The sequence below is a fragment of the Nothobranchius furzeri genome, chromosome 4 (genome assembly GCF_043380555.1).
Source record: "Nothobranchius furzeri strain GRZ-AD chromosome 4, NfurGRZ-RIMD1, whole genome shotgun sequence".
In the NCBI taxonomy this organism is placed as follows: domain Eukaryota; kingdom Metazoa; phylum Chordata; class Actinopteri; order Cyprinodontiformes; family Nothobranchiidae; genus Nothobranchius; species Nothobranchius furzeri.
In genome coordinates, this window is record NC_091744.1 from 77,842,259 (window position 1) to 77,865,751 (window position 23,493).

A 23,493-nucleotide genomic window follows, 5' to 3' on the forward strand; every position below is an offset into this window, starting at 1 on the left:
CAGACGTCAAGCTAAACAGACAGGGTTAAAAAAATATGATCGACCTTTTTCCCCATCACTTTCATTTTTTAAATAGTAATTAATAAGCATTCGATACAATTACAATTTCCTTTGATTTAATTTTAAATAAATATTTAGAGTGCCCAGGTAGCACATAAACAATGAAATTTAACGGTTTTCTTAAAGTAGGAACGTTTAATCTGTGCGGCCAGAGCGCTCTCCTTCCTTCTGCTCTGCGTAAACCTGAACTGGCCACCTACTGGTGCGTAATCAAATGTCTATAGGGGAAAAGGAAAAAGCTTTAGCCATGAGGTTCACTTTTGCCTCAGACCGACTTATTGCTGTTTTATGGTGTGGCTGAATCTGCGATCCGCTGCCACGCGGACTGGAATAACAAATGCTGCAGGTTCGGAGTCACTGGCTGGAGCGGACCCGACTTTAATACATCATCCCAAAATAGAAGCTAATATCTTAATTTGACCTGGAATGAAAAATGTTATAAAACCTCTTAAAAGTTTTTATCACAGAGGAGGCAGAGCTCATTTCTGCCTTCAGTCTGACGGTATCAGTCTGGCGTGCCGGAGTTTGCGCAGCGTGCACTTATTGAATCTGTGTGTGTGTGTGTGTGTGCGCGCTCGCGCGGCACAGCTCCACGAAGCTTGGTTTATGCTTGACGCATTCACTTTCCGCTTGGTGATGCGTCTCGCGGATGGAACGTGCTTCACAACTTGCAGCGTTTAAGTCACTGTGTCTCGTTAATGGTGCTATTTAAACCAATGTTGTAAAATGACTTCTGCCCAGCCCAGATGTGCTCACTTGTGCACCCGTGAGCCGTGGTTCCGGAACGCGTCTGACCTCTGACAGACGCACTCTAAACTTCAGATCTTCAGCGCGTGTGAGGTTTACAATGTCAGAACACCTGCATGAGACAGGTGTTAATTACAATCTGCCAGAATGACTCACCACCTTCAGATTTCTCCAACACCGTTAAAAATGATAAAATACGGAACATATCGGCGTGCGCAGGCCAGAGTGCTGAAGCTCGGCGCATTGTTATTATGAAGTTAGGGCACATGTGGAGGACACACACACACACACACACACACACACACACACACACACACACACACACACACACACACACACACACACACACACACACACACACACACACACACACACACACACACACACACACACACACAAGTAAAATATACTTGTTTTCAATTACATTTATTGGGCCCACTTACTTTTTCTTTGGCCCACCCACAAATGAGTTTTCTGGCTACGCTAATGGTGACACCTGACAGACTTCTCTGAGCTCCGCAGCCATTACACTTTTCATCTCGCGCACCCCCTAGCGGCAGCTCGCGCACCCCCGGGGGTGCGCGCACCACACTTTGGGAATCCCTGATTTAGACAATTAATCTAATGATTATTTTTCTATTGCACAGTTAATAAAAACCAAAAAATCTCTAATAAATTCCTCAAAAAAATTGATAAATTTTTACTGTAAGAGAATAAACACTACAGGCCTTCCATTTTGTATAACACTGCTTTTATTGTGTTGCGGTTGGTTATGTTCTGGTGACATGTAGAACTTGGGAGTGCAGGCTGCTGCCTGAGAGGTGGTAGAAGATGGAGTGTCTCCATGCTGCTTTGTTTTGGTCAGTAGTGTGCGTGAGACGAGTGGTGTTACGACCCTTCCTGGGGAGTTTGGCTCGTGTGCAAAAAGGAAGGGACAATAACGGGATTTAAAAGTTAAAATGATGATCAGGTTTATTTACAACTACAAAAAAAAAACATAAACCTTTCCATCCACAGGTTGGGAATAATAAAACTAATTCTGCCTGTGGGGAATTAAAACAAAAGTACAAATAACTAGGGATGTCCTACTGGGCAAAGATTACAGGGTTCTGGACCAAAATAATCTCCAACGGTCCAACTCTAAACTGGGTGGTTAAACCAAACTGAAGGTGATATCTTAAACGAAACCAAAAACCCACAACACTCTAAATGTAATAAAAGGGAGATCTACGCCACAAAAAAAGATGAACTCTAAACCAAAACGTAACAGCTTATCCCAACGCAAGAAGCTGTTAGCGAAGATGCTAACAGCAGCTTTACCAACATTAAGTTCAAGTTACTAAGTTTAAATAAAACAAAAACACCCAGCAGCAAACAGACCAGCACAGAGGAGAGACTGCTACCACCAAAACAGCTCTCCTAATGTCTGAAAGAAGCTCCTTTATGAAGGGAGAAGCGCTCCCGGTGATTTTCTACATCTGCGGTAGAGACGGAGCTGCGCATCTGACCCCGGAAGTTGTTGTCCGTTGCCGAGAGACGAAGGCGGGCAAAACAGGAAAATAATCTAGTAGTGGGCGGACATTGTTCCGGGTCTTCGGTATTTGGCGGAGATGTTAGTGAAGGTGGAGAAGAGGGCGAACTAGAGGAAAAACATGCAGATTCCTCCTCTATTTACAAACTCCTGTGGATGCAACAAGTGGGCGTGGTGCGTCGACTACCGGATCTGACGTCGACAAATTTTTAGAATCGAGCCGTCGACGTCATCGAGGCGTCGCTACAGCCCTAGTGTGTGTGTGTGTGTGTGTGTGTGTGTGTGTGTGTCCTCAGAAGAGAAGGTGGCTGTGATGTGATTCCAAATCCGATTCTAGATGAATGTGGGTTGTTGTTCAGTTGTAAAGGATGTTGTTATTAGGTTGGACCAGAGCTCTCAAGTTTAGTGTAAAGTTCAGAGTGGGATCATGGAATTGGATCAGGAATTCCATCTGACAGGAAAAAGATCTCAGCCAACATAGCTGTATTTATCACACTGGATAACTATCTGTGGTTGCATACTGTTCAGTGTACTTCCTGGATGAGTGACTTTTTAAGGACCTTGTATCGGAACCGGACTCAGTATAAGATGATGATCAAACTTGGACTCGGATCAGGGGCAAAAAACGTGGTTGTAAAATAAGCCAGTTTTAGAAACTAAAACATATTACCGTAAATCCTCTAATACAGGCCCGGGCCTGTATTTGACTCAAGCTCATCAAGCTCCAGGCCTTTATTGGAAGGAGGGCCAGTATTAGAGGCAGGCCTCTATTTCTATTTGAGCAAAATGAACTAATGGTTCGCTGGAGTTTTTGACAATTAAAAGTGCCTCCACATTTTCAAAGTTAAACACATTTCTTTTAACAACGGTAGTTCCTGCTTCAGCCCTCTCCCCCCTCCCCCTGCGCAGCGGCCGCAAACTCACTGATGCGCCTGCAGCCTCTCGGAGTTCCTGCTGCTCTAAACATTGAAATAATTATTTCATTTTCTGTTCCTCACTTCTGATGACCTTCAATGGTGTCTGTTTGTTGCAACAGCAGGTACAAAAACTAACTTGTTTTTATTTGACTATTTTTCTGTCCTGTCTGTTTATTATCTTCCTGCATCTCCTCTCAATCCTAAAGAAAAACTGCTACCTGGGTTCATATATATTCACCTCATGAGTTACCTTTGAACTGCAGTTCTAAAAGATCTACCGACCGCAAAAACAGCGGAGAGCTCGCTGTTTGGCGGCTGTATCAGTGATCAGTGCGTCGGAGGACAAGGTGATGCGCGCAGTGCTCCGCTCCACAGCATGCAGCGAAACACATCAGGCGCAAATAAAAGACAGAAAACATTAAAGGAAATGAACTGACATGAACGATCGCGTGTTAAATTAGTTTTTGAGGTGGCGACACCTGATTGTTACTGTGGCCGTGCTCAGGAGGCAGATCTACTGACCGCGAAAACAGCTGAGCGCTCCCTGCTGTGATCTGTGCGTCGGAGGACAAATTGATGCGCCCCGCTCCACAGCAGCGATACACATCAGGCGCAAATAAAAGACAGAAAACATTAAAGGAAATGAACCGACATGAACGATCGCGTGTCAGTACCTACGGTCTGGCACTTGAGTTTTACCCCCAAAAAGAGAATGTGATCATACGATAATTCAATAGGGAGCGTGGTTTCACAGACGCGGAAGTGATAGCGTCGGTGCTCTAGGAAACCCCCGAGCGTTCGAGCGTCAACGAAGTGACACGGAAATGCCGGGCTTTCCAGAAGTAAGTAAGATAACTTACTATGAGCTGATAGTTCGTTGGATTGATCGGTAGGTTGGAAACTCTGATCGTGAATCTGAAGAAACGATGACTGAGTGGTGAGCTGGAAAGGCGACTTCCGTTTATAGCCGCGGTTTGTGACGTAGGTGCGACGTGAAGGGAATCCCCGCGAGGGGCATGCTGGGAGTCCCTACTTCGTGGATTTTCACCTATCGCGGCCAGGTCTGGAACGCATCTACCGCGATAAACGAGGGATTACTGTAGTTCATACACCCCCTACTGCTGCTCCCCAGAGTGTTCTGCAGCATAATCAGCACGTTCTCTTTGAACTTGATAGTGTAATGACCTGGCTGGGGTTGTAAGCCAGGTGCATTCTGGGTATTGTGTTATATGTGTTTCCTATCGTTCTGCTAGTTCCTATGTGCTGATTTGCGTGTTGTGTGAGTGTTATGTAAGCCACAGGGAAGGTGATGTGTGTTCTGTGGAGTGGGTTGAATTAGCATGGTTAACTGACACCGTGACTCTGTGTGGTAGGAGCGTGATAGAGGATCGTGTCTGTAGCGTTACAAAGCATTGAAGAAAAAGCCTAAAAAAAGGTCTGCGTGAACTTCTACTGCCTCCTGCTGGTTGATTTGGGGACTACAACCCTGCTGCTGGGACGCTCGTACTTGCTTGTCACCACATTCCATCAGGCCACAATAAGAGACCGGCCATTATTTGCCTCCGCTGACTCCGACACCGGCCAGAATTGGAGACCCGGCCTTTAATTGAATACCGGCCTGTATTAGAGGATTTACGGTAATTAATTAACCCTTTAGGCCCTAGGCCTTTTTTCTTTGGGCCCTGGCGCCTCCCAATTGGGGGCCTTTGGAGTTTCATGTCCCAAGTGTCAGTGATTGTTTGCGTTCCCCGAGCACAGCTACGGCTACAATCAAAACAGTTTAGATTGTAAACAAAGCAATTTTTGGTTTTTGATACATTAAGATAAAATAATACTTGGACTTTATTTGAGAAGAGCTGCCCTGTCTGAAAGTGCTGACAGGATGGAGGTTGTGAGTTCAAATTCCATGTAGGAAATTTAGTCTATTGTTTTATTTATTGTAGGGGCCCTCAACTAAATTTATTCAAGTTTTTTTTGTTGTTTTTTCCCCAGCAAACACCAGTAAAGGTCAGATAGTCTTATAAAATAAAGTTCAAATATCATTGTATCTTAATTTACCGTAAATCCTCTAATACAGGCCGGTATTCAATTAAAGGCCGGGTCTCCAATTTTGGCCGGCGCCGGAGTCAGCGGAGGTGAATAATGGCCGGTCTCTTATTGTGGCCGGGTGGAATGTGGTAATAAGCAAGTATGAGTGTCTCAGCGGTAGGGTTATAATCCCCAAATCAACCAGCAGGTGGCAGTAGAGGTTCACGCAGACCTTTATTAGGCTATTTCTTCAACGCGTTGTAACGCTACAGACACGATCCTCTATCACACTCCTACCACACAGAGTCACGGTGTCAGTTAACCATGCTAATTCAACCCGCTCCACAGAACACACATCACCTTCCCTGTGGCTTACATAACACTCACACAACACGCAAATCAACACATAGGAACTAGCAGAACGATAGGAAACACATATAACACAATACCCAGAATGCACCTGGCTTACAACCCCAGCCAGGTCATTACACTATCAAGTTCAAAGAGAACGTGCTGATTATGCTGCAGAACACTCTGGAGAGCAGCAGTAGGGGGTGTATGAACTAGTCAACTTCACTATACAGTAATCCCTCGCTACTTCGCGGTTCGTTCATCGCGGATTCGCTGCTTCGCGGATTTTTTCTTTGGAGCATTTTTCAGGGGGAATTCGCAGATTCGCGGTATTTTTCACTTATTCGCGGTATTTTTCTATGCGAAATATCAAGAAATTCTTGTTTTTTTCATCAATTTCATCATAAAATGCACTTTTTGTAATAAAACTAAAAAAACCAAGTAAAAAAATTTTTTTCTTGAGTTTTACCCACAAAAAGAGAATGTGATCATACGATAATTCAATAGGGAGCGTGGTTTCACAGACGCGGAAGTGAGAGCGTCGGTGAAACGCCGGCTGATCTAGGAAACCCCCGAGCGTTCGAGCGTCAACGAAGTGACACGGAAATGCCGGGCTTTCCAGAAGGAAGTAAGATAACTTACTATGAGCTGATAGTTCATTGGATTGATCGGTAGGTTGGAAACTCTGATCATGAATCTGAAGAAACGATGACTGAGTGGTGAGCTGGAAAGGCGACTTCCGTTTATAGCCGCGGTTTGTGACGTAGGTGCGACGTGGAGGGAATCCCCGCGACCGTAGGTACTGACACGCGATCGTTCATGTCGGTTCATTTCCTTTAATGTTTTCTATCTTTTATTTGCGCCTGATGTGTATCGCTGCTGTGGAGCGGGGCACTTCACCTTGTCCTCCGACGCACAGATCACTGATGCGGCCGGCAAGCAGGGAGCGCTCCGCTGTTTTCGCGGTCGGTAGATCTGCCTCCTGAGCATGGCCACAGTAACAATCAGGTGTCGCCACCTCAAAAACTAATTTAACACGCGATCGTTCATGTCAGTTCATTTTCTTTAATGTTTTCTGTCTTTTATTTGCGCCTGATGCGTTTCGCTGCATGCTGTGGAGCGGGGCGCTGCGCGCATCACCTTGTCCTCCGACGCACTGATCACTGATACGGCCGCCAAACAGCGAGCTCTCCGCTGTTTTTGCGGTCGGTAGATCTTTTAGAACTGCAGTTCAAAGGTAACTCATGAGGTGAATATATATGAACCCAGGTAGCAGTTTTTCTTTAGGATTGAGAGGAGATGCAGGAAGATAATAAACAGACAGGACAGAAAAATAGTCAAATAAAAACAAGTTAGTTTTTGTACCTGCTGGTTGCAACAAACAGACACCATTGAAGGTACTCAGAAGTGAGGAACAGAAAATGAAATAATTATTTTAATGTTTAGAGCAGCAGGAACTCCGAGAGGCTGCAGGCGCATCAGTGAGTTTGCGGCCGCTGCGCAGGGGGAGGGGGTAGAGGGCTGAAGCAGGGGGAGGGGGGAGATGGCTGAAGCAGAAACTACCGTTGTTAAAAGAAATGTGTTTAACTTTGAAAATGTGGGCGCAATTTTAATTGTCAAAAACTCCAGCGAACCATTAGTTCATTTTGCTCAAATAGAATTAGAGGCCTGCCTCTAATACTGCCCCTCCTTCCAATAAAGGCCTGGAGCTTGATGAGCTTGAGTCAAATACAGGCCCGGGCCTGTATTAGAGGATTTACGGTATTACAATTTAAAATGGCCTTGTTTCCCATCTGGGCTGTTTGATTGTGGTTTTAGTTGTGCTTGGAGAGTGTGGACAACTGTAGATGTTTGGGACATGAAACTGTAGAGACCCCAATTGGGGGGCTGTCAACCGTAACTACTAGTTATCTGCTGCTATCAGCTCTTGCAGCAGGATTTTGGTACAATAAAACATTACTAGTATTTTGTCTCGTCTCGTCTCATCTTCCTCCGCTTATCCGGGCCCGGGTCGCGGGGGCAGCATCCCAACTAGGGAGCTCCAGGCCGTCCTCTCCCCGGCCTTGTCCACCAGCTCCTCCGGCAGGACCCCAAGGCGTTCCCGGACCAGATTGGAGATGTAACCTCTCCAACGTGTCCTGGGTCGACCCGGGGGCCTTCTGCCGGCAGGACATGCCCGAAACACCTCCCCGGGGAGGCGTCCAGGAGGCATCCTGACCAGATGCCCAAACCACCTCAACTGGCTCCTTTCGATCCGGAGGAGCAGCGGTTCTACTCCGAGTCCCTCCCGAATGTCCGAGCTCCTCACCCTATCTCTAAGGCTGAGCCCGGCCACCCTACGGAGGAAACTCATTTCGGCCGCTTGTATCCGCGATCTCGTTCTTTCGGTCATTACCCAAAGCTCATGACCATAGGTGAGGATTGGGACGTAGATCGACCGGTAAATCGAGAGCCTGGCTTTCTGGCTCAGCTCCCTCTTCCCCACGACAGATCGGCTCAGCGTCCGCATCACTGCAGACGCCGAACCAATCCGCCTGTCGATCTCCCGATCCCTCCTACCCTCACTCGTGAACAAGACCCCGAGATACTTAAACTCCTCCACTTGAGGTAGGACCTCTCCCCCGACCCGGAGGTGGCAAGCCACCCTTTTCTGGTCGAGAACCATGGTCTCAGATTTGGAGGTGCTGATCCTCATCCCAGCCGCTTCACATTCGGCCGCGAACCTACCCAGCAAGAGCTGAAGGTCAGAGCTGGATGAAGCTAGGAGGACCACATCATCCGCAAAAAGCAGAGACGAGATTCTCCTGCCACCAAACTCGACACACTCCACACCACGGCTGCGTCTAGAAATTCTGTCCATAAAAGTGATGAACAGAACCGGTGACACAGGGCAGCCCTGGCGGAGTCCAACCCTCACTGGGAACAGGTCCGACTTACTACCGGCTATGCGGACCAAACTCACGCTCCTCTGGTAAAGGGACTGAATGGCCCTTAACAGAAAGCCACCCACCCCATACTCCTGGAGCGCCCCCCACAGGGTGCCCCTGGGGACACGGTTCATAAGCCTTCTCCAAATCCACAAAGCACATGTGGATTGGTTGGGCAAACTCCCATGCCCCCTCCATCACCCTTGCAAGGGTATAGAGCTGGTCCACAGTTCCACGGCCAGGACGAAAACCACATTGCTCCTCCTCTATCTGAGATTCAACTATCGATCTGGCCCTCCTCTCCAGTACCTTGGAGTAGACCTTTCCAGGGAGGCTGAGGAGTGTGATCCCCCTATAGTTGGAACACACCCTCAGGTCACCCTTCTTAAAGATGGGGACCACCACCCCGGTCTGCCACTCCCTAGGAACTGCCCCCGATGACCACGCAATGTTGTAGAGACGTGTCAACCATGACAGCCCTACAACATCCATAGACTTGAGATACCCAGGACGAACCTCATCCGCCCCCGGGGCTCCGCCGCTGTGTAGTTTTTTGACTACCTCAGCAACTTCTGCCCCCGAGATCGGACAGTCCATCCCCAGGCCCCAGTATTTTGTCACATTTTGTTTTATTAGAGAAAATCTGGGAAGAATAAAATAAAATGATTTCCTCAAAAAGTAGGAAGTGGAAAGAAAACTTTTTGCTCTACTGTGGATTGTGGTTGGAGGGCTGATTCAAAAGTTGCATTGCAACATTATCGTGGCTTAGGTCATGTTACTTTTATCCTGAAAACCTGTTGTTTTCTTTAACTTTTAGGGTTAAACCTAATGAAACAATCACACTGTACACGAGTGGCTGTCTTTGTTCAGCTTTGCAAAGGGGAGAGAGAGTTTTTTTAGGGAAGTGTAACAGAGTACACCTGTGTCTCTGCTAGGGTTGTCACGGTAACCGGTATAGCGGTAAACCCCGGTAAAAAAGTTGACAATAAAAATAACCGTCCAGTTTTTAAAAAACTAAATTATCTCGGTGGGTTTACCGTGGCCGCGGTTTAGGCGCGGTGACCCTTACCAGCCACCGTCGCTTCTGTTGAAGATCCCGCTCGCCGCACACGCACTTTTTAGTTTGCACGGAAGCTGAAATAATGGCCGAAGGAGGAGACCGCAGCGCCCAGGAAATCCATCAGCCCTCAAAGAAAACTAAATCGGAAGTATGGGCGTATTTTGGATTTCTGAAGAATGCCGAGGGACAGTTAATAGAAGACGGCTATCCCGTTTGCAGAACGTGCAGGAAAAAAGTGTCTGCAAAAGGCAGCAACACTTCTAATCTAATGGCACATCTGCGTGACAATCACCCACGTCTCTACAGCCAGTGCAAGGTAAGTCAACATTAGCATTTTAGCTTAAATGCATGACGTGAGGACTTTTGGCTGAGGGAGAATGCAACGAGTCACTATAGACTGCAGCCGCAGCGTCCTCTGCCAGCATTTAAACCGTGTCACGGACACCCCCATATTAAAATGATGTTATGCATTATGGCTCCCATGGCGCAGATGAGTTGGTCGCCACTGCTCACCCTATTATTATGAATTTAATAATGGTTACTGCTTGATGACATTTACCCTAATCTGCAATGATATGATATATCATATCAACTTGAAGGACACAAACCGAGGACAATAATATTTTCCTGATATAGTTTTTTTTGTAGTTGTCTGAAACTGTAACACATTTCTGGCACTATAATTAGTACATTTAATACCCTTGAAGTGATCAACAACGCATAGTTATAATGAAATATTGGAATTAATGGGAAATATGCCTTGAACTTCCTTTAAAATTCCCTGTGAGATAATACATTTTTTGCCAATCCTTTTCTTTGGAGTTAGCAAAAAAAAAGGTATAGGCAAACACATCGTATGTATATTGATATGAATAGTTGAATAATTATAATGATTCAAAACAATGACATGGATATTTTTTTAATATATTTTATTTTTGTTTACAGAGAGGAGCAGTGGGACAGACAGCGAGGCAACGGAGTACCGCTACTGGATCATCAGTGACACAGACACTTGAGCAAGCATTCCAAAAACAGACCGATTATGTGCCTGCATCCCAAAAGGCTCAAGAACTGACTGCAGCTATCACCTATTTAATAGCAAAAGACATGATGCCTTTCCGGACAGTCGAGAGACCTGGCTTTCTGAGGATGATGAAGGTTGCCGTACCTCATTACAAAGTGCCTACACGCAATTATTTTTCTAAGACTGAAATCCCAAAAATGTACAACGCAGTCAAAGCTGATGTTAAGAAGAGTTTGGCTCAGGGTGAATTCTTTGCTGCCACTACTGACTTCTGGACCAGTGAAAGAGGGGGTGGTCTACCATACATCAGCTTTACAGTTCATTATCTCACCCCAGACTGGCAACTGGAATCACACTGCTTAGAAACTCAGTTTTTTCCAGAAGTTCACTCTGCTCAAAATATTGCAGTTTTTTGAAAATATGTTGGAGGAGTGGGAGATAAACAAGACAGATCTGGTCTCCATAACCACAGATAATGCAGCCAACATGACCAAAGCCTTTGAAGAGTTTCCAGATGTGTGGCTTGGATGCTTCTGTCACAATTTGAACCTGGCCATTTCAAAGGCTCTGAAAATACAGAGAGTTGAAACAGCAGTAAGGACCTGTCGTCATCTTGTCCAAGGCTTCTCACGGAGCTGGAAGAGAAAGAGAGGACTGAGAGAAAAGCAAGCTGCCCTCACCTTGCCACCGCTGGCTCTCATCCATGACGTTGTGACCCGATGGGGATCGACATACAAGATGCTTGAGCGGTTTATCAGCCAGCAGCAGGCAGTCTGTGCTACACTGGCTGCAGAAAGAGGAGCTTTGCATCTGATGCCCAAGGACACTGACATAATTGTCATGGAGCAAGTCTGCCAGCTCCTTGAACCACTAAGCAAGTTTACAGATGCACTTTGCTCAGAGACACGAGTGACTTTATCAGCCATTAAGCCAGTTCTTGACCACATCACTGGTGATGTCCTGGAGGAAAATGAAGAGGAACCAGCCCTGACCAAGCAGATGAAACAGGCAATGAGAGAAGACCTAAACAACCGGTACACAGAGAAAGCAAAATATGTCATGCAGATGGCTTGTTTCATTGACCCCAGGTTCAAGAATAACTTCTTAGATGCCCCTGTGGATGATGTAGTTGACCGCTGTGTTCAGGAGGCCTTGAAGCTGACCCCTGTACAAGTCAGGCAGGAACCACAAAGCACCAGCAGTAACTCTACAGCAGCAGCAGGAGGGAAAGGCCTTGCTGGGTTACTAAAAAAGATTACCTCAACAAGGCAGCAGCGATCTGAAGAGGGTTCAGGTCCAGCCACCCCAGAAGATAAAGTGAAGGAGGAAGTCAAAGTCTACATGTCTCTGCCATCCATTCCAGCTGATGATGATCCACTGGTGTGGTGGAGGGGCCATGCATCAGAGCTGCCTCATCTTGCCAGGCTGGCAAAAAAGCTTTTGTGTATCCCAGCAACTAGTGTTCCATCAGAGAGAATATTCAGTGCCAGCGGGCACATTCTTTCCTCTCTTAGATCACATCTTAAACCAGAAAAGGTTAATATGTTGACATTTTTGCATTTCAACCTGAAGTAAATGGTCATGCATACAGTCATGATGCTGGTTGCTGGATGAAGCATCTTACTTGTTGATGAAGGAAATATACAATTAGTTCCTTGTCATTGATTTGTTTACTTTTTCAATGCCATTTATACTTGAACATTTGGATTTGATTACATAGTGTAGTAGTTATTTTAGTAATTTGTTTAAAGTGGCTATTTGTTTTAAATACATATTTTTTAAGGTTGACTTGTACAGCGCTCAAGTCAAGTGTGGACTGGAGTTTTAGATTTTCATTTTGATAATGAAGAAAACAAGTGGTGTTTCTTTGATTTGTTTACATATTGTTTATGTTTTGAATGTTTGGATTTGTATAATTTAAACCTGCACTACTGTAACATGTTCCAGAAAAAGAAACTATTTGTTCCTTGTGAAAAGTTGCACTTTTGTTAAGGCTTTGTGTTATTTTAGGTTTAATAAACACTGTTAAACCTTTTCAAAACTATTTCAGTTTGTGTAGAACAGGACTATCAATGCTTTCTGAACATGTGCAACACTGTTTAAAAAATACCGCGATAATACCGAAAACCGTGATAATTTTGGTCACAATAACCGTGAGGTTAAATTTTCATACCGTGACAACCCTAGTCTCTGCTCAACTCCAACTCCTCTCCCCCGTGCAGCATGTTTTTATTACACACAGAACAAGTCAGGTGTTGCAGGTTATGCATCATGTTGTGACTAGATAGTGTATTGTGGGCATCTTCTGTTATTCTTAAAGAAGGAGTCGGAGACGGAGTTCTCAGCCTAGACAGCGTGGTCTTTTTATTAATCTGCTCACAGCTTTCAGGACAGCCAAAAAACAAAAGACCTCGACCAAATGTGGAGTCCTAAATTTATACTTTTTGTCCCTGGCATTACTCCCACAGTCCTTTGACTTTGGACCGAGGATGGGGTGATGTTTTTCACTTCCCAATATGGTCGACGCACCCTCCAGCCCAGAGGTCGACGAGCCCTGTTATCTCTATTTACCCAATATGATCCGAGAGCTCAAGGTTTACTGGAGCTGGTTTACATAAGCTGGACTGAAAAACAGCATGTTAAACTGCATGCACACTGAAACAGCTTTTGGCACCTTCAATCTCAGTAAGCTGTTAACCTAAGGACTCACAATTCAGCTCAATATACGTTGTAGATGACCTCTTGACCTTTTTGGCGACAACAGTATCAAATCATTGACCTTAATCTTTTTGACTGTAGCAGAATGACCCGTCTTAGTCTACAATATGTTATCATGGCGTCAGCTGCTAGGTTAAGACAACAAGTGGTTTAGTGACAGTTGTTTCCTAATACGTTCTCAACAGTTCTTTTAGTAGATTACATGAACTGAACACAAACCCTCTTATTGTGAGATAAATGAATACAAAATCCCTAACACCAACATTTTTAACTTGTGTTTATTCTCCTCCTTTAGGAACTTCTCCCTGACTTCTCACAAGGATTAGCGTGGGACACAGATGCATTCTTTAGAACAGAGAAACGGGCAACTTCAGTATACTGGATCCCTCCCACAACCAGCTTCTCATTCCTCCCATAATGCATCAAGTTCTTGGTCTGAAAACACCATGCATCAGTACATTAATGCAAACTCAGGGGTCCAACAATCACAGAGCGCAAATATTTCCTTTCGCAATGGAGTTTCTGCTAACGGACAAATGCCGAATCAGCAGTGCACTGAAGGCCTTCATCTGGAAACTAACCTTTGGAATAATAATTTGAAGGGTTGTAACAGAATGCTTTCTGGTAATCCGACAAACACTTCTAACTCTTTTCCATCACCAACGAGTGGACCTCAGATTCAAACTCTGCAATATTCTAATTCAAATTATGCTAATCAGAGTTTAGCAAGTTATTCCAGCCCAACCACTACATTCCACCACTGGAATCAAACAGCTGCAGTGAATGAGGCGCCCACATCAAGGATTCAGGATGCATCTCATCTCCAGCAAAACCAGTCTTCCCATAGTTACCATCAACCATCAAACGGATATGTTACCCCATATGCAACATCAGCTCCTTCACTTCCCTACCAACAGATGGTCAAGCCAGGCTCATTGACGTCTGCAGCCTCTGAAAATGTCCAAACATATCAAGTGGCTCATTACAACTCTGCACTACAATCCTCATCGATTACACTGGTTCAGAACTTTCCCAACACAAGTGAGAATTCTCAACAAGCAAGAACTCAACCAAACTCATCCTTTTACAACCGTGAAGGTCCCACCAACTCCAGAAATACAAATGTAAACAATCAGTATACTCAGAACCCTTCTCCAAAAAAATCCATCAAACATCACAGAGATCATAAGGCACAACAGCAGCTTCCACCTTCTTATGAAAGCCATTGTTTCAGTAATACATCCAGACAATCCAATCAAACTATGCAACCTGTGACCTCGGCTGGCTCTCGAAGTTGTAACTTGAGTGCTACCCAACCTCTATCACTCCATTCTGTGCAAACTTTACCTCAAGGTGCAATGCCAAGAGGGCCGCTCACTGTAAATCCTCTTCAGCAAAATGCTTTACCGGTGGGTTTCACCATGAACACAGCAGCAGGGGTGAAAGAGCGAGAGAAGCCAGTCGATGTTTCACTCCCTGGCAATAATATGGTCTCGAAACATTGTCCAGCAGGATTCCAAAATGAGGGTCCATCAGAGAAAAGCTCAGTGAGGATAAATAAGGTTGATGCATTCTTGAAACAGCATCCATATCTAATTAATATATTAGGATATTCTCCAACTGTCAGACCTGCAGAAGACTCTGCTCGGGCAATGCCAGCTCATTCTGTTACCAGGGCTGTTGCTGTTGTGCCACCATTGTCACAGGAGGATGGGCATGCCTCCTCTTACACTCCAACTTGTAATCCTAAAAATATCACAGACATTATACCTGAAGTGGAAAAAGAGGTTGCATTTGTAGAGGAGTCTAATGTGGACCAAGAAGATCCAAATCCAGTGACAGTCAACAACACAGCGGCCAGTGATGGTGCTGTTGTAACAATCTCAGTCTCTGAAAGTCCTAGCTCCTCTCAAGGTTCTGAGCAGGACGGTCTTGGACCATCTACACTGAAATGTTCAGATATACTACCGAGTCAAACCCTTCCTGAGGAACAAAATGAAGTACCTACACCTCCATCACCACCTGTCTTAGAACTTTCTTCCATCCCAACTGTAACCTGGACAATGGATTCTCTAGATAATTTATTGTTAGAAACAGAAAAAGCTCAAGTCAAGCCAAGAGAAGATCCAAAGCATTCAGTCATAGACCAAATACTAAACACATTTTGGAATTCAGACATTGAAACATGCCATAAGTGCTACAAGGAGTTGATGGAATCAAAGCATATTACTTATGTTGCTTTTGTATGTAAACGTATCCCAAAACAGCGTGTCATACTATCACAAATTCATCCTGCTTATGAGGAGAACCTCAAACAATACCACATGCTTAAAAATGATGAAGTGTATTCAGAGCAGCTGTATAAATCGTTGTGGTTGAATGTCAACGATCAGTTGGATGACATTGACAAGGAATTTGGCTTCCCTTGGACTTTGATGCAGCATCATTATGTGCATGAGACTTGCAGCCAGATAAATACAACTGATAAAAATTCTGAACTACTTGCACCTGAGGTGCAGAACAATGTTTCATCACAGCTAGCGTCTGAATCGGTTGATCTAACTGATGATGACGAAGAAGCCTCTCCTGTTGCATCCCCCTCATCAGAAGATACGTCTGACTCAAAGTACTCATTTAAGTTGGATGTTTTGCCTCCAGAAGAAGCCAGAGCGATCTATGAAAAAGTTCAAAATCTGGTTAATCAAAACCTTGATTTTGAGGATGTGATGAAAGTGAGGGGTTCATTGCAACCAAAGATATCCAACGACTTAGATGGTGCAGCAGAATCAAACATGAAGAACAAACCGGAGCAAATTCAAGTCATTTGCTGCTTTGCAAAGTTCATAGAAATGCATTCACCAGTTGCTTCATCATCTCTTAGATGCACGTGCAAAGAAAAACAGAGTTGCAATGAAAGTGTTGTCAAACCTGATCTAGAGAACTCTTCAGAAAACACAGACAATGGACCTATAACACTAAGTTCCCCAGAGCACTGCTTTAAAATCGATAAAATCATTGACCTGACTAACGTGGATGACGACCTCTACTCAAATTCTGATCAAGCATCAGAGATGACTGACAACAGTTGGTTGAACATTGTCAGCTCGAGTGATGTAGAGAATACAGATTTTATCCCTACAGAACCTGAAAGTGTTAGTGAGAATGTAAACCTTGCAATTGCCATAACCCAATCAGAAGATGAGACTTTAAAAGGAGAGGTCAAATCCACAGAAGCCACTCAGTCTGCTTCTTCAGCCAGTAGTTCCACACAGAATGAACCCATGGAACTTCACAGCAGTGAAACTGAAGATATTCTACAGATGTCCGAACATGAAGAAAACTGTGAACCATCAGAGGAGGCAGAGTCATGTTTAGAAAACGAAGGACAAACTCAGATTACCAATCCAACATTGTCAAGCCTTCATGTCAGAGAAAAAACAAATGAAGAAAGACAGAAAAAACAGAGCAGTCTTGACCCGTTTTCCCCAGACCTAAGTACACCAAAGAAACCAGTCAGTATTGCCACACAGAGTGAACATAAAGAACTTCCCATCAGTGAAACTGAAGATGATCTACAGATGTTAGACCATGTAGAGAACTGTGAACAAGCTTCTGAGGAGGCAGAGTCATGTTTAGAAAACGAAGGACAAAGTCAGATTACCAGTCCAACATCGTCAAGCCTTCATGTCAGAAAAAAAACAAATGAAGAAAGACAGAGCAGTCTTGACCTATTTTTACCAGACCTAAGTACACAAAGTAAAGCAAACTTCCAACTGCCTCATCAGTCCATATTGCCACACCTGAACACAAGGAACTTCCCATGTCAGACCAAGAAGAGAACTGTATACAAAACTGCAGAGGAGGCAGAGTCATGTTTAGAAAACGAAGGACAAACTCAGATTACTAATCCAGCATCTTTCAGCCTTCGTGAAAAAGTCAGAGAAAAAACAAATGAAGTAGGACAGAAGAGACAGAGCAGACTTGACAAGTTTTTCCCAGGCCTAAGTACACCAAAGAAACCCAAACTTCCAACTAGTCCTTTCCTGTTGGATGTCCCTGAACCTCAGCCTGAAGCCTCAGAAATAAAAACCATGAGGTTGACATTGTTTGGCTCAAAAAGAAGAAGAAATAGTGTTTTTTCTAGAAACAAAACTTTAATAAGTAGTTCTACAAAACTTGAACCACCAGAGATTCTGTCTTTTAAACTGGACTCATCGACGAAGAAACCCACACAATCTGGTTTCACAGGAAACTACACAGTTAAACAGTATTTATATCAAAAATGGTTGAACAGTATGCCAACTCTGAACGGTACAGTTAAAAATGGATGCAAAAACAAATTGAAAAGCCAAAACGTGTCTGGATATACAAAGCATTCAAAAGTGGACTCAATATCTGACAGGAAACATAAGGGCTCCCTCAGTCTGAAGAAGAGGAGGAAGAGGGGGCGATACGGTGTCACGGTGTGTCAGCCTGCAAATCAGGATCTGGACAAGAAGCAGGATAGAGATGTTTCCATCACGCCACTCAAGGAAAACATCGACTTGAAGTTAAATGGCTTACAAAATACCTTTGACTTCAAAAATGGGTCCAACAGGGTGATGGAGATCCCTGGTCCTGAGTCAGGTAAATACCGACATTCTGGAGCTGTTGATACAAGTTCCTGAATTTGGCACACTTCAGAAGTTAAATAAGCATCCTCATTGTCACTATTGAACACTCCTATAGAGAAACCTTACTTACACAGGTGTGTGTATGCACACAGGTGCTCATCTAAGTATGGCATTTTTGAAGCATGATCTAAGGCTGTGGTTGGCACTAAATGCACAAAGAATTATTACTGTGATTTTCAGCAAAAATTGTTACTGTTATATATCATTGTAACGGGGTGATTATGTATGTATTTGGGTGCTTTTAAAGCTTGATATACTACCCTACACCTTGACCAATATGATGTGAATTTCCATATAAATATGGAAATCCAGTCTGATTGGTCTTTGAATGTTTAACCAGAAGGTTTAGAATTATTTGTTTATTCAGGGATTGTAAGACACTTCGTATTAATTCAAGAAGAGAGGCAAGTTTATAAAAAGCAAGACATTTATTTTCTAAACAATTTAAACATGACAACTCAGACACTTTACGTGATGAATGGATTTAAGTGGATGGAATGTGAGGTGAGGACGTGTGAATGTGATGTTATCAGAACCCTCGTATCTGAAGAAACTGAGTTCTGAGTGGGAGTGAATTTGGTCTGCTATAAACTAACAAAGTTGGTTCTTATCAAAAACACATTAGACGCAATCTGTCGAGTCTACTTACCCTGATCGAAGAGCCCCATTTTATATCCGGAATGTTGAGGTCCGGGGACCCCAGAGGTACCGAGGTCCATAGAAGCAACCGCCGTGCTGACTAGACTAGTCTCGAGTTGTCTTCAGGTCATGACAGTTGTTATTTGCGACTTAGGAATTACCCTTAAGGAGTTGAAGTTGGTTCAGCTTTGTTCTGAAGGATCCGTTTGCAGTCAGCTGTAGTGTGCAACAGGTTTTTGACAGCTCGTCAAAAGGTGCTCTGGGTTAAAGAGGTTTTGCTTCAGATGGCCGGTCCGAAACTTTCTCAAGAACTCACAAGAACTAGAACTAACTCACAGTGAAGTAAGTCCTGTTTTAATAACCGTCATATTTTGATTCACCAACAAATCAGAATTTGACATGTAGAAGGGTTTTTACCAACAAACCTCAGAAAACACGCCTTGCGTCAGATACAGGAGTTCTGATTGGTGGAACAGAAAACATTGTCAGGATATTAGCTTAACCTTGTCATCGTTATGTGTCTGAGTGTGTGAGCTGTCAAAGATAGTGATTCACTTGTTAAATCTAAAATTACTGATCATAACATATTAATATTCATTTCAACCACAGTAATTTAAGCACAGATTAATCAAAACATTGTTATTATCCTTCCACCATTATTGTTTATTATATGATTTAATTTAGAAAGTTCATCCGTCTTGTGCTGTGAATAAAAACCAGTCTTAGATAAGAATGAGCTTGGAGGGACCTTGAAGCAACAGTTTCTTGCAGATTAAAGCACCAGTTAAGACGTATGTCTCCAAATGACCCAATACTGAAGAGGTGACCTGTAGATAGAAAAACAGACCACTTCCAGAGGCTACATCCTCATGTGGTATCGGGTCCTGGCAGGTATGCTGCCGGGAAGAAGGCAGGAACATGCAGCAGTGCCTGACCCGGGTTCAGGGGCCTCAGGTAGACATGGGCTCATCTGCCGTTCCATCACAGGGGAGGGGGAGGTCCAGGAGGGGGAGGACCCAACCTTACCTGGATGTCCCATGTCTTATATATCCTGGAAGTTGTGAAAATGCAGGGATGGGCATAGATATTCTGCTGGGGTGGGGCTGGGTTAGTGCCCTCGGACTCCGTGGGGCTCTGTAATGCTGCTGCTTTGGGCCCTGGCAGGATGGGCTGGGGTCTCCATGCCCTGGGTGGCGGTTTGACAACAGAGGTGCCTATTGGGGCCAGTAGGGGAGCTGACTCCCTGGAGGGCTCCACCTAACCAGCCATTCCTCCCCATCCCCGCATATTTCTCTCCTCCTGCTCCCTCACATAATCACACAAACATACACATAGGACCTTGGGGGGTGGGCAAGTCAGGGAGTGCGGGTATGGACCCCATTTCCGCATTCCTGTGGCAACCTGCCCCCCAATTTTATTTGCACCTTATACAATTCCACTGACGACATTCCACACAAACACACACTTAGGGCCTTGGGAGTGAGCACAATCAACGGCATTTGGCAGGGGGATATTTCAGCCTCCTCCCGAGTGCCGGTGCCCACTTCCAATTTTAAACTGCACTTAGACACTGATGGCTGAGGGTGTAAGTGGGGTGGTGCGGTGGCATCAGCTGGCATAGTTCGGATGATGCCCGCACTGCCCAGTCACCACAGCCATGGAATACACCTCATGATCACACAACACTACATTGGAGCAGGCGGAGGGAGACTAGGGGTCTTAGCCACCTCTGTTGTTGCTAGGCTTCCTGGGGCTGGAGGCTAGGAGGGAGATCTGGCCGTCTGGTTGGGGTCTGGGGTGGTGGGTTGCTGTGCTCAGCGTTGGGCGGGGGAGCCTGCTCATCAGCACCCCACCAGAAAGGGTCAAACTCTGGTTTCCGGTGATGGTTGTACCCAATGTGCAGCAGTACCGGGACCAGAGTGAATAGGGTGTGTATGGGGAGCATGAGTGGGTGTCCGGCGTGCATTTTTGTAAGTCTTGGGTTGTATGTGCATGTGTGAGCATGAGGGAGGGAGTGTGTGACTGTGTTTGTGTATGACTGTATATGTCAGGTGGGGCCTTTGACTCCTCCCCTCTCCTGGAACTTCTCTTGATGATATAGATCTTTGTCCCCCCCTCCCCCTGCCACACCTGGTGTGAGGGGTTGTGCCATGGTCTGCCTGAGTGTTCGTGGCAACCGGGTCTGGGGGTTTAATATTTTGGCATCTGCCTGGATGGATGGATTGATTGATTGATTGATTGATTGATTGATTGATTGATTGATTGATTTATGGATTGATTTATGGATGGATGTATTATGTAACAAGTAATATTTAAAGTGTAAACTTTAATCTCCTGTCACATTTTAGGCTATGTTTCAGCACCTCATCCTGTGCCAGTGCCAGAAGATCTTTGTGCACAGTTCCACAGGGCATCAAAAGGTGACATCATCACTGCACGTGTGGTCGAGAATTGGTCAAAACTCACCATTATGCCGGAAACCTGTGTAGCGCCCATCAGAATCTGGAAACTCCTGCCCTATCCAGAGAACAGCTCACACTTGAATGACCACACGTATCATTTATCCCAGTAGCCAGCACCAGCTCACAAAACTGTGATAAGCTAATAAGGAGACAAATGTGTTATCATTACTTGTAGCTGCTTTAGTCTTTTATTATGTCAGATATTATGTAAAATATTTTTTATGCTTTTGTGTAAATGTTTAATAAAGAAGTTTTTATAAAAATGTGTGTTTCTGTGTTGCCAGTCCCCACATGCCAAAGACAGTGGCAAGCTGAAACACACTGGACTGGCTTATGCGAGTAAAATCAGCCAGAAGACAGGAGCCCAGCTGCACAAACAAGCATCCAAGCTGAGGGTCACAGAAGGGTCACAGGGACAAGAGGACAGAACTGGGCAAAAGGTCAGGAGGCTGACCCAACCTCTGGCAGGAGCGGGAAAAGAAGGACTGGAACAGAGTGAAGACAGCCCATCGGATCCAGAAGTCCTCTCAGGAATGCTGAAGGGAAACTGACGCTTTGCTACACAGATGATGATTTATGACCTGTGCCCTCGTGTAGAATGCTGCATGTAGTGATCTGTGCCCTCATGTAGAATGCTGCATGTAGTGAAAATGATACCAAATGTCTTGTGTTGAGCTAAAAAGTGTGTATCTGGTAAATGACCCCATGACCTTACTGTCATGAGATAATGATATATGTGACTTTTACCTTGTCTAAGCTGGCCCAGGGAGGGTATAAAAGAGCAGCCCTGAGCAGAGCTGGGACAGAAGTTGGGGCATACGACAGGAAGAGACAGAGCAGAGCTGGGGGAGAAGAGGTCGGCCTCCGTCCTCTGGACGGAGGCTGACAGAGAGAAAAGTTTGGGGCGATCCACAGAAGACCGAGTTGGTGTAAATCAACTCCTTATTTCTTAATCAATCATTAGAACTAATTCCTCCTTGGGGGAAGCAGTTAATTTTATATTTACTCATTTTTGTATTTTTTGATCTTGTAATAAACTTTTTGGAAAAAGATCCATAATCCTTATTCTTTCAGGTTTTCTCTAGAGCTTAACGATTGGGGCCCTGACCATTGTTTGCACAGAAGTAAGCATATTAATTATAGGATCCTGAGTTATCAGGATTTACTTTACGGTTTGTGACAGATTAATTTAAAGAAACCTTAAGATAAGAGGAGCTTGTCTCCTCCCTCACCCGCGAGTAACGAGATGTCTTAAGGATGATAAAACCGAAACATTAGAGGTAAATTTTGGCTCTCATTGCAGGTTGAAAAAGTATCAGCGCTGGAGGGTTGGATTAATTAAATAAATTGATAAATCTATGTTAGCCTGATCAACTAACAAGAATCATTTAATAGTTACAAACCACCCACATAAGCTGATAGGGGCGCAATTAATTCCAAATAACCCAAACAATTGCCGGAAGGGCTGGCCTCCCGCCGGGCTTCGTCCCCAGTATTTTAACCAAAAAATAACGGGATTGCTTAAAAAGAAGTGGGCTATTACAAAGGTACAAGTCTTGCATATCATTTCACCTTTAAAATAGAAGAAATGATTCTTACTTAGGAAGTCCATAACCAGGGTCTAGTACAATAAAACTCACCGACATCCCCACCAAACCCTGAAAGATGCACAGTCTCATAAGTTCTAACGGAACTGGGTTTTAACGGAACCGACAAATGGGACGTGCACGCGACATGGCGCCCAACGTGGAGCTACGGAGTGAAGGTTTAAATATTAGATACCAGGCTATCCGACGTAGAACTGTCTTCTAGGCTTATAAAAGCTTGCGCACTAAGGACCTGATAAGCTTATAACCTTGGAGTGAAAACCGCACCAATTTCTCGAAAAGGAAAGAAATTTGGGAGAACGGACGATTAACTTAAAAAGGTATAACGAAATTACGGCTTTCCGACGCAAGAAAAGCCAAGGATAAACTAGGCAAAAATAAAAATAAATAAAGAATAAGAGTAAAAAATAAGATGTAAAAACGAATAAAAATAAAAAAATAAGAAACATTTTTAACCAGCCATGGCAGATAGATCTTTCAGTTTCCTGTAACCGGAGCTTTCAGAATGAGGCTGGAACAGCTAGCTGCGCCTGAGCGCTGTCCGAATGCTGAAACACAAGTGAGAAGAATAACATCACTGAAGAAATTACTTGATTAAACGTCATGGCTGGATCAAAATCTAGTGAAGAAATGATATGTGAGAATTTGTGTAGCCCGGGCCTAGTTTTGGTATCACGGGGAGGATTTGTCACGAACTGTAAAGTAGCCATGTTTCCTAGCTTCACAGAATCTCCGGTCGGGCATCGTTA

The 23,493-nt window shown here is 44.4% G+C and overlaps 1 protein-coding gene across 3 annotated transcripts in view; it reads left to right on the forward strand.

The window, feature by feature from the left end:
* LOC107389052 (serine-rich adhesin for platelets) overlaps positions 1-22,189 on the forward strand; it is a 45,933-nt gene extending 23,744 nt beyond the window's left edge. For 2 of the 3 annotated variants that reach the window (XM_054733265.2, XM_054733266.2), the window contains exons 2-3: positions 13,659-17,989; positions 21,024-22,189. In XM_054733265.2, coding sequence (XP_054589240.2) covers positions 13,702-17,989; positions 21,024-21,247 — 4,512 coding nt within the window. In that variant the 5' untranslated portion in view covers positions 13,659-13,701 and the 3' untranslated portion in view covers positions 21,248-22,189. The remainder of the gene's footprint in view (positions 1-13,658; positions 17,990-21,023) is intronic. The other variant, XM_070550449.1, reaches the window with a different exon arrangement.
* Positions 22,190-23,493: the final 1,304 nt, after the last annotated feature.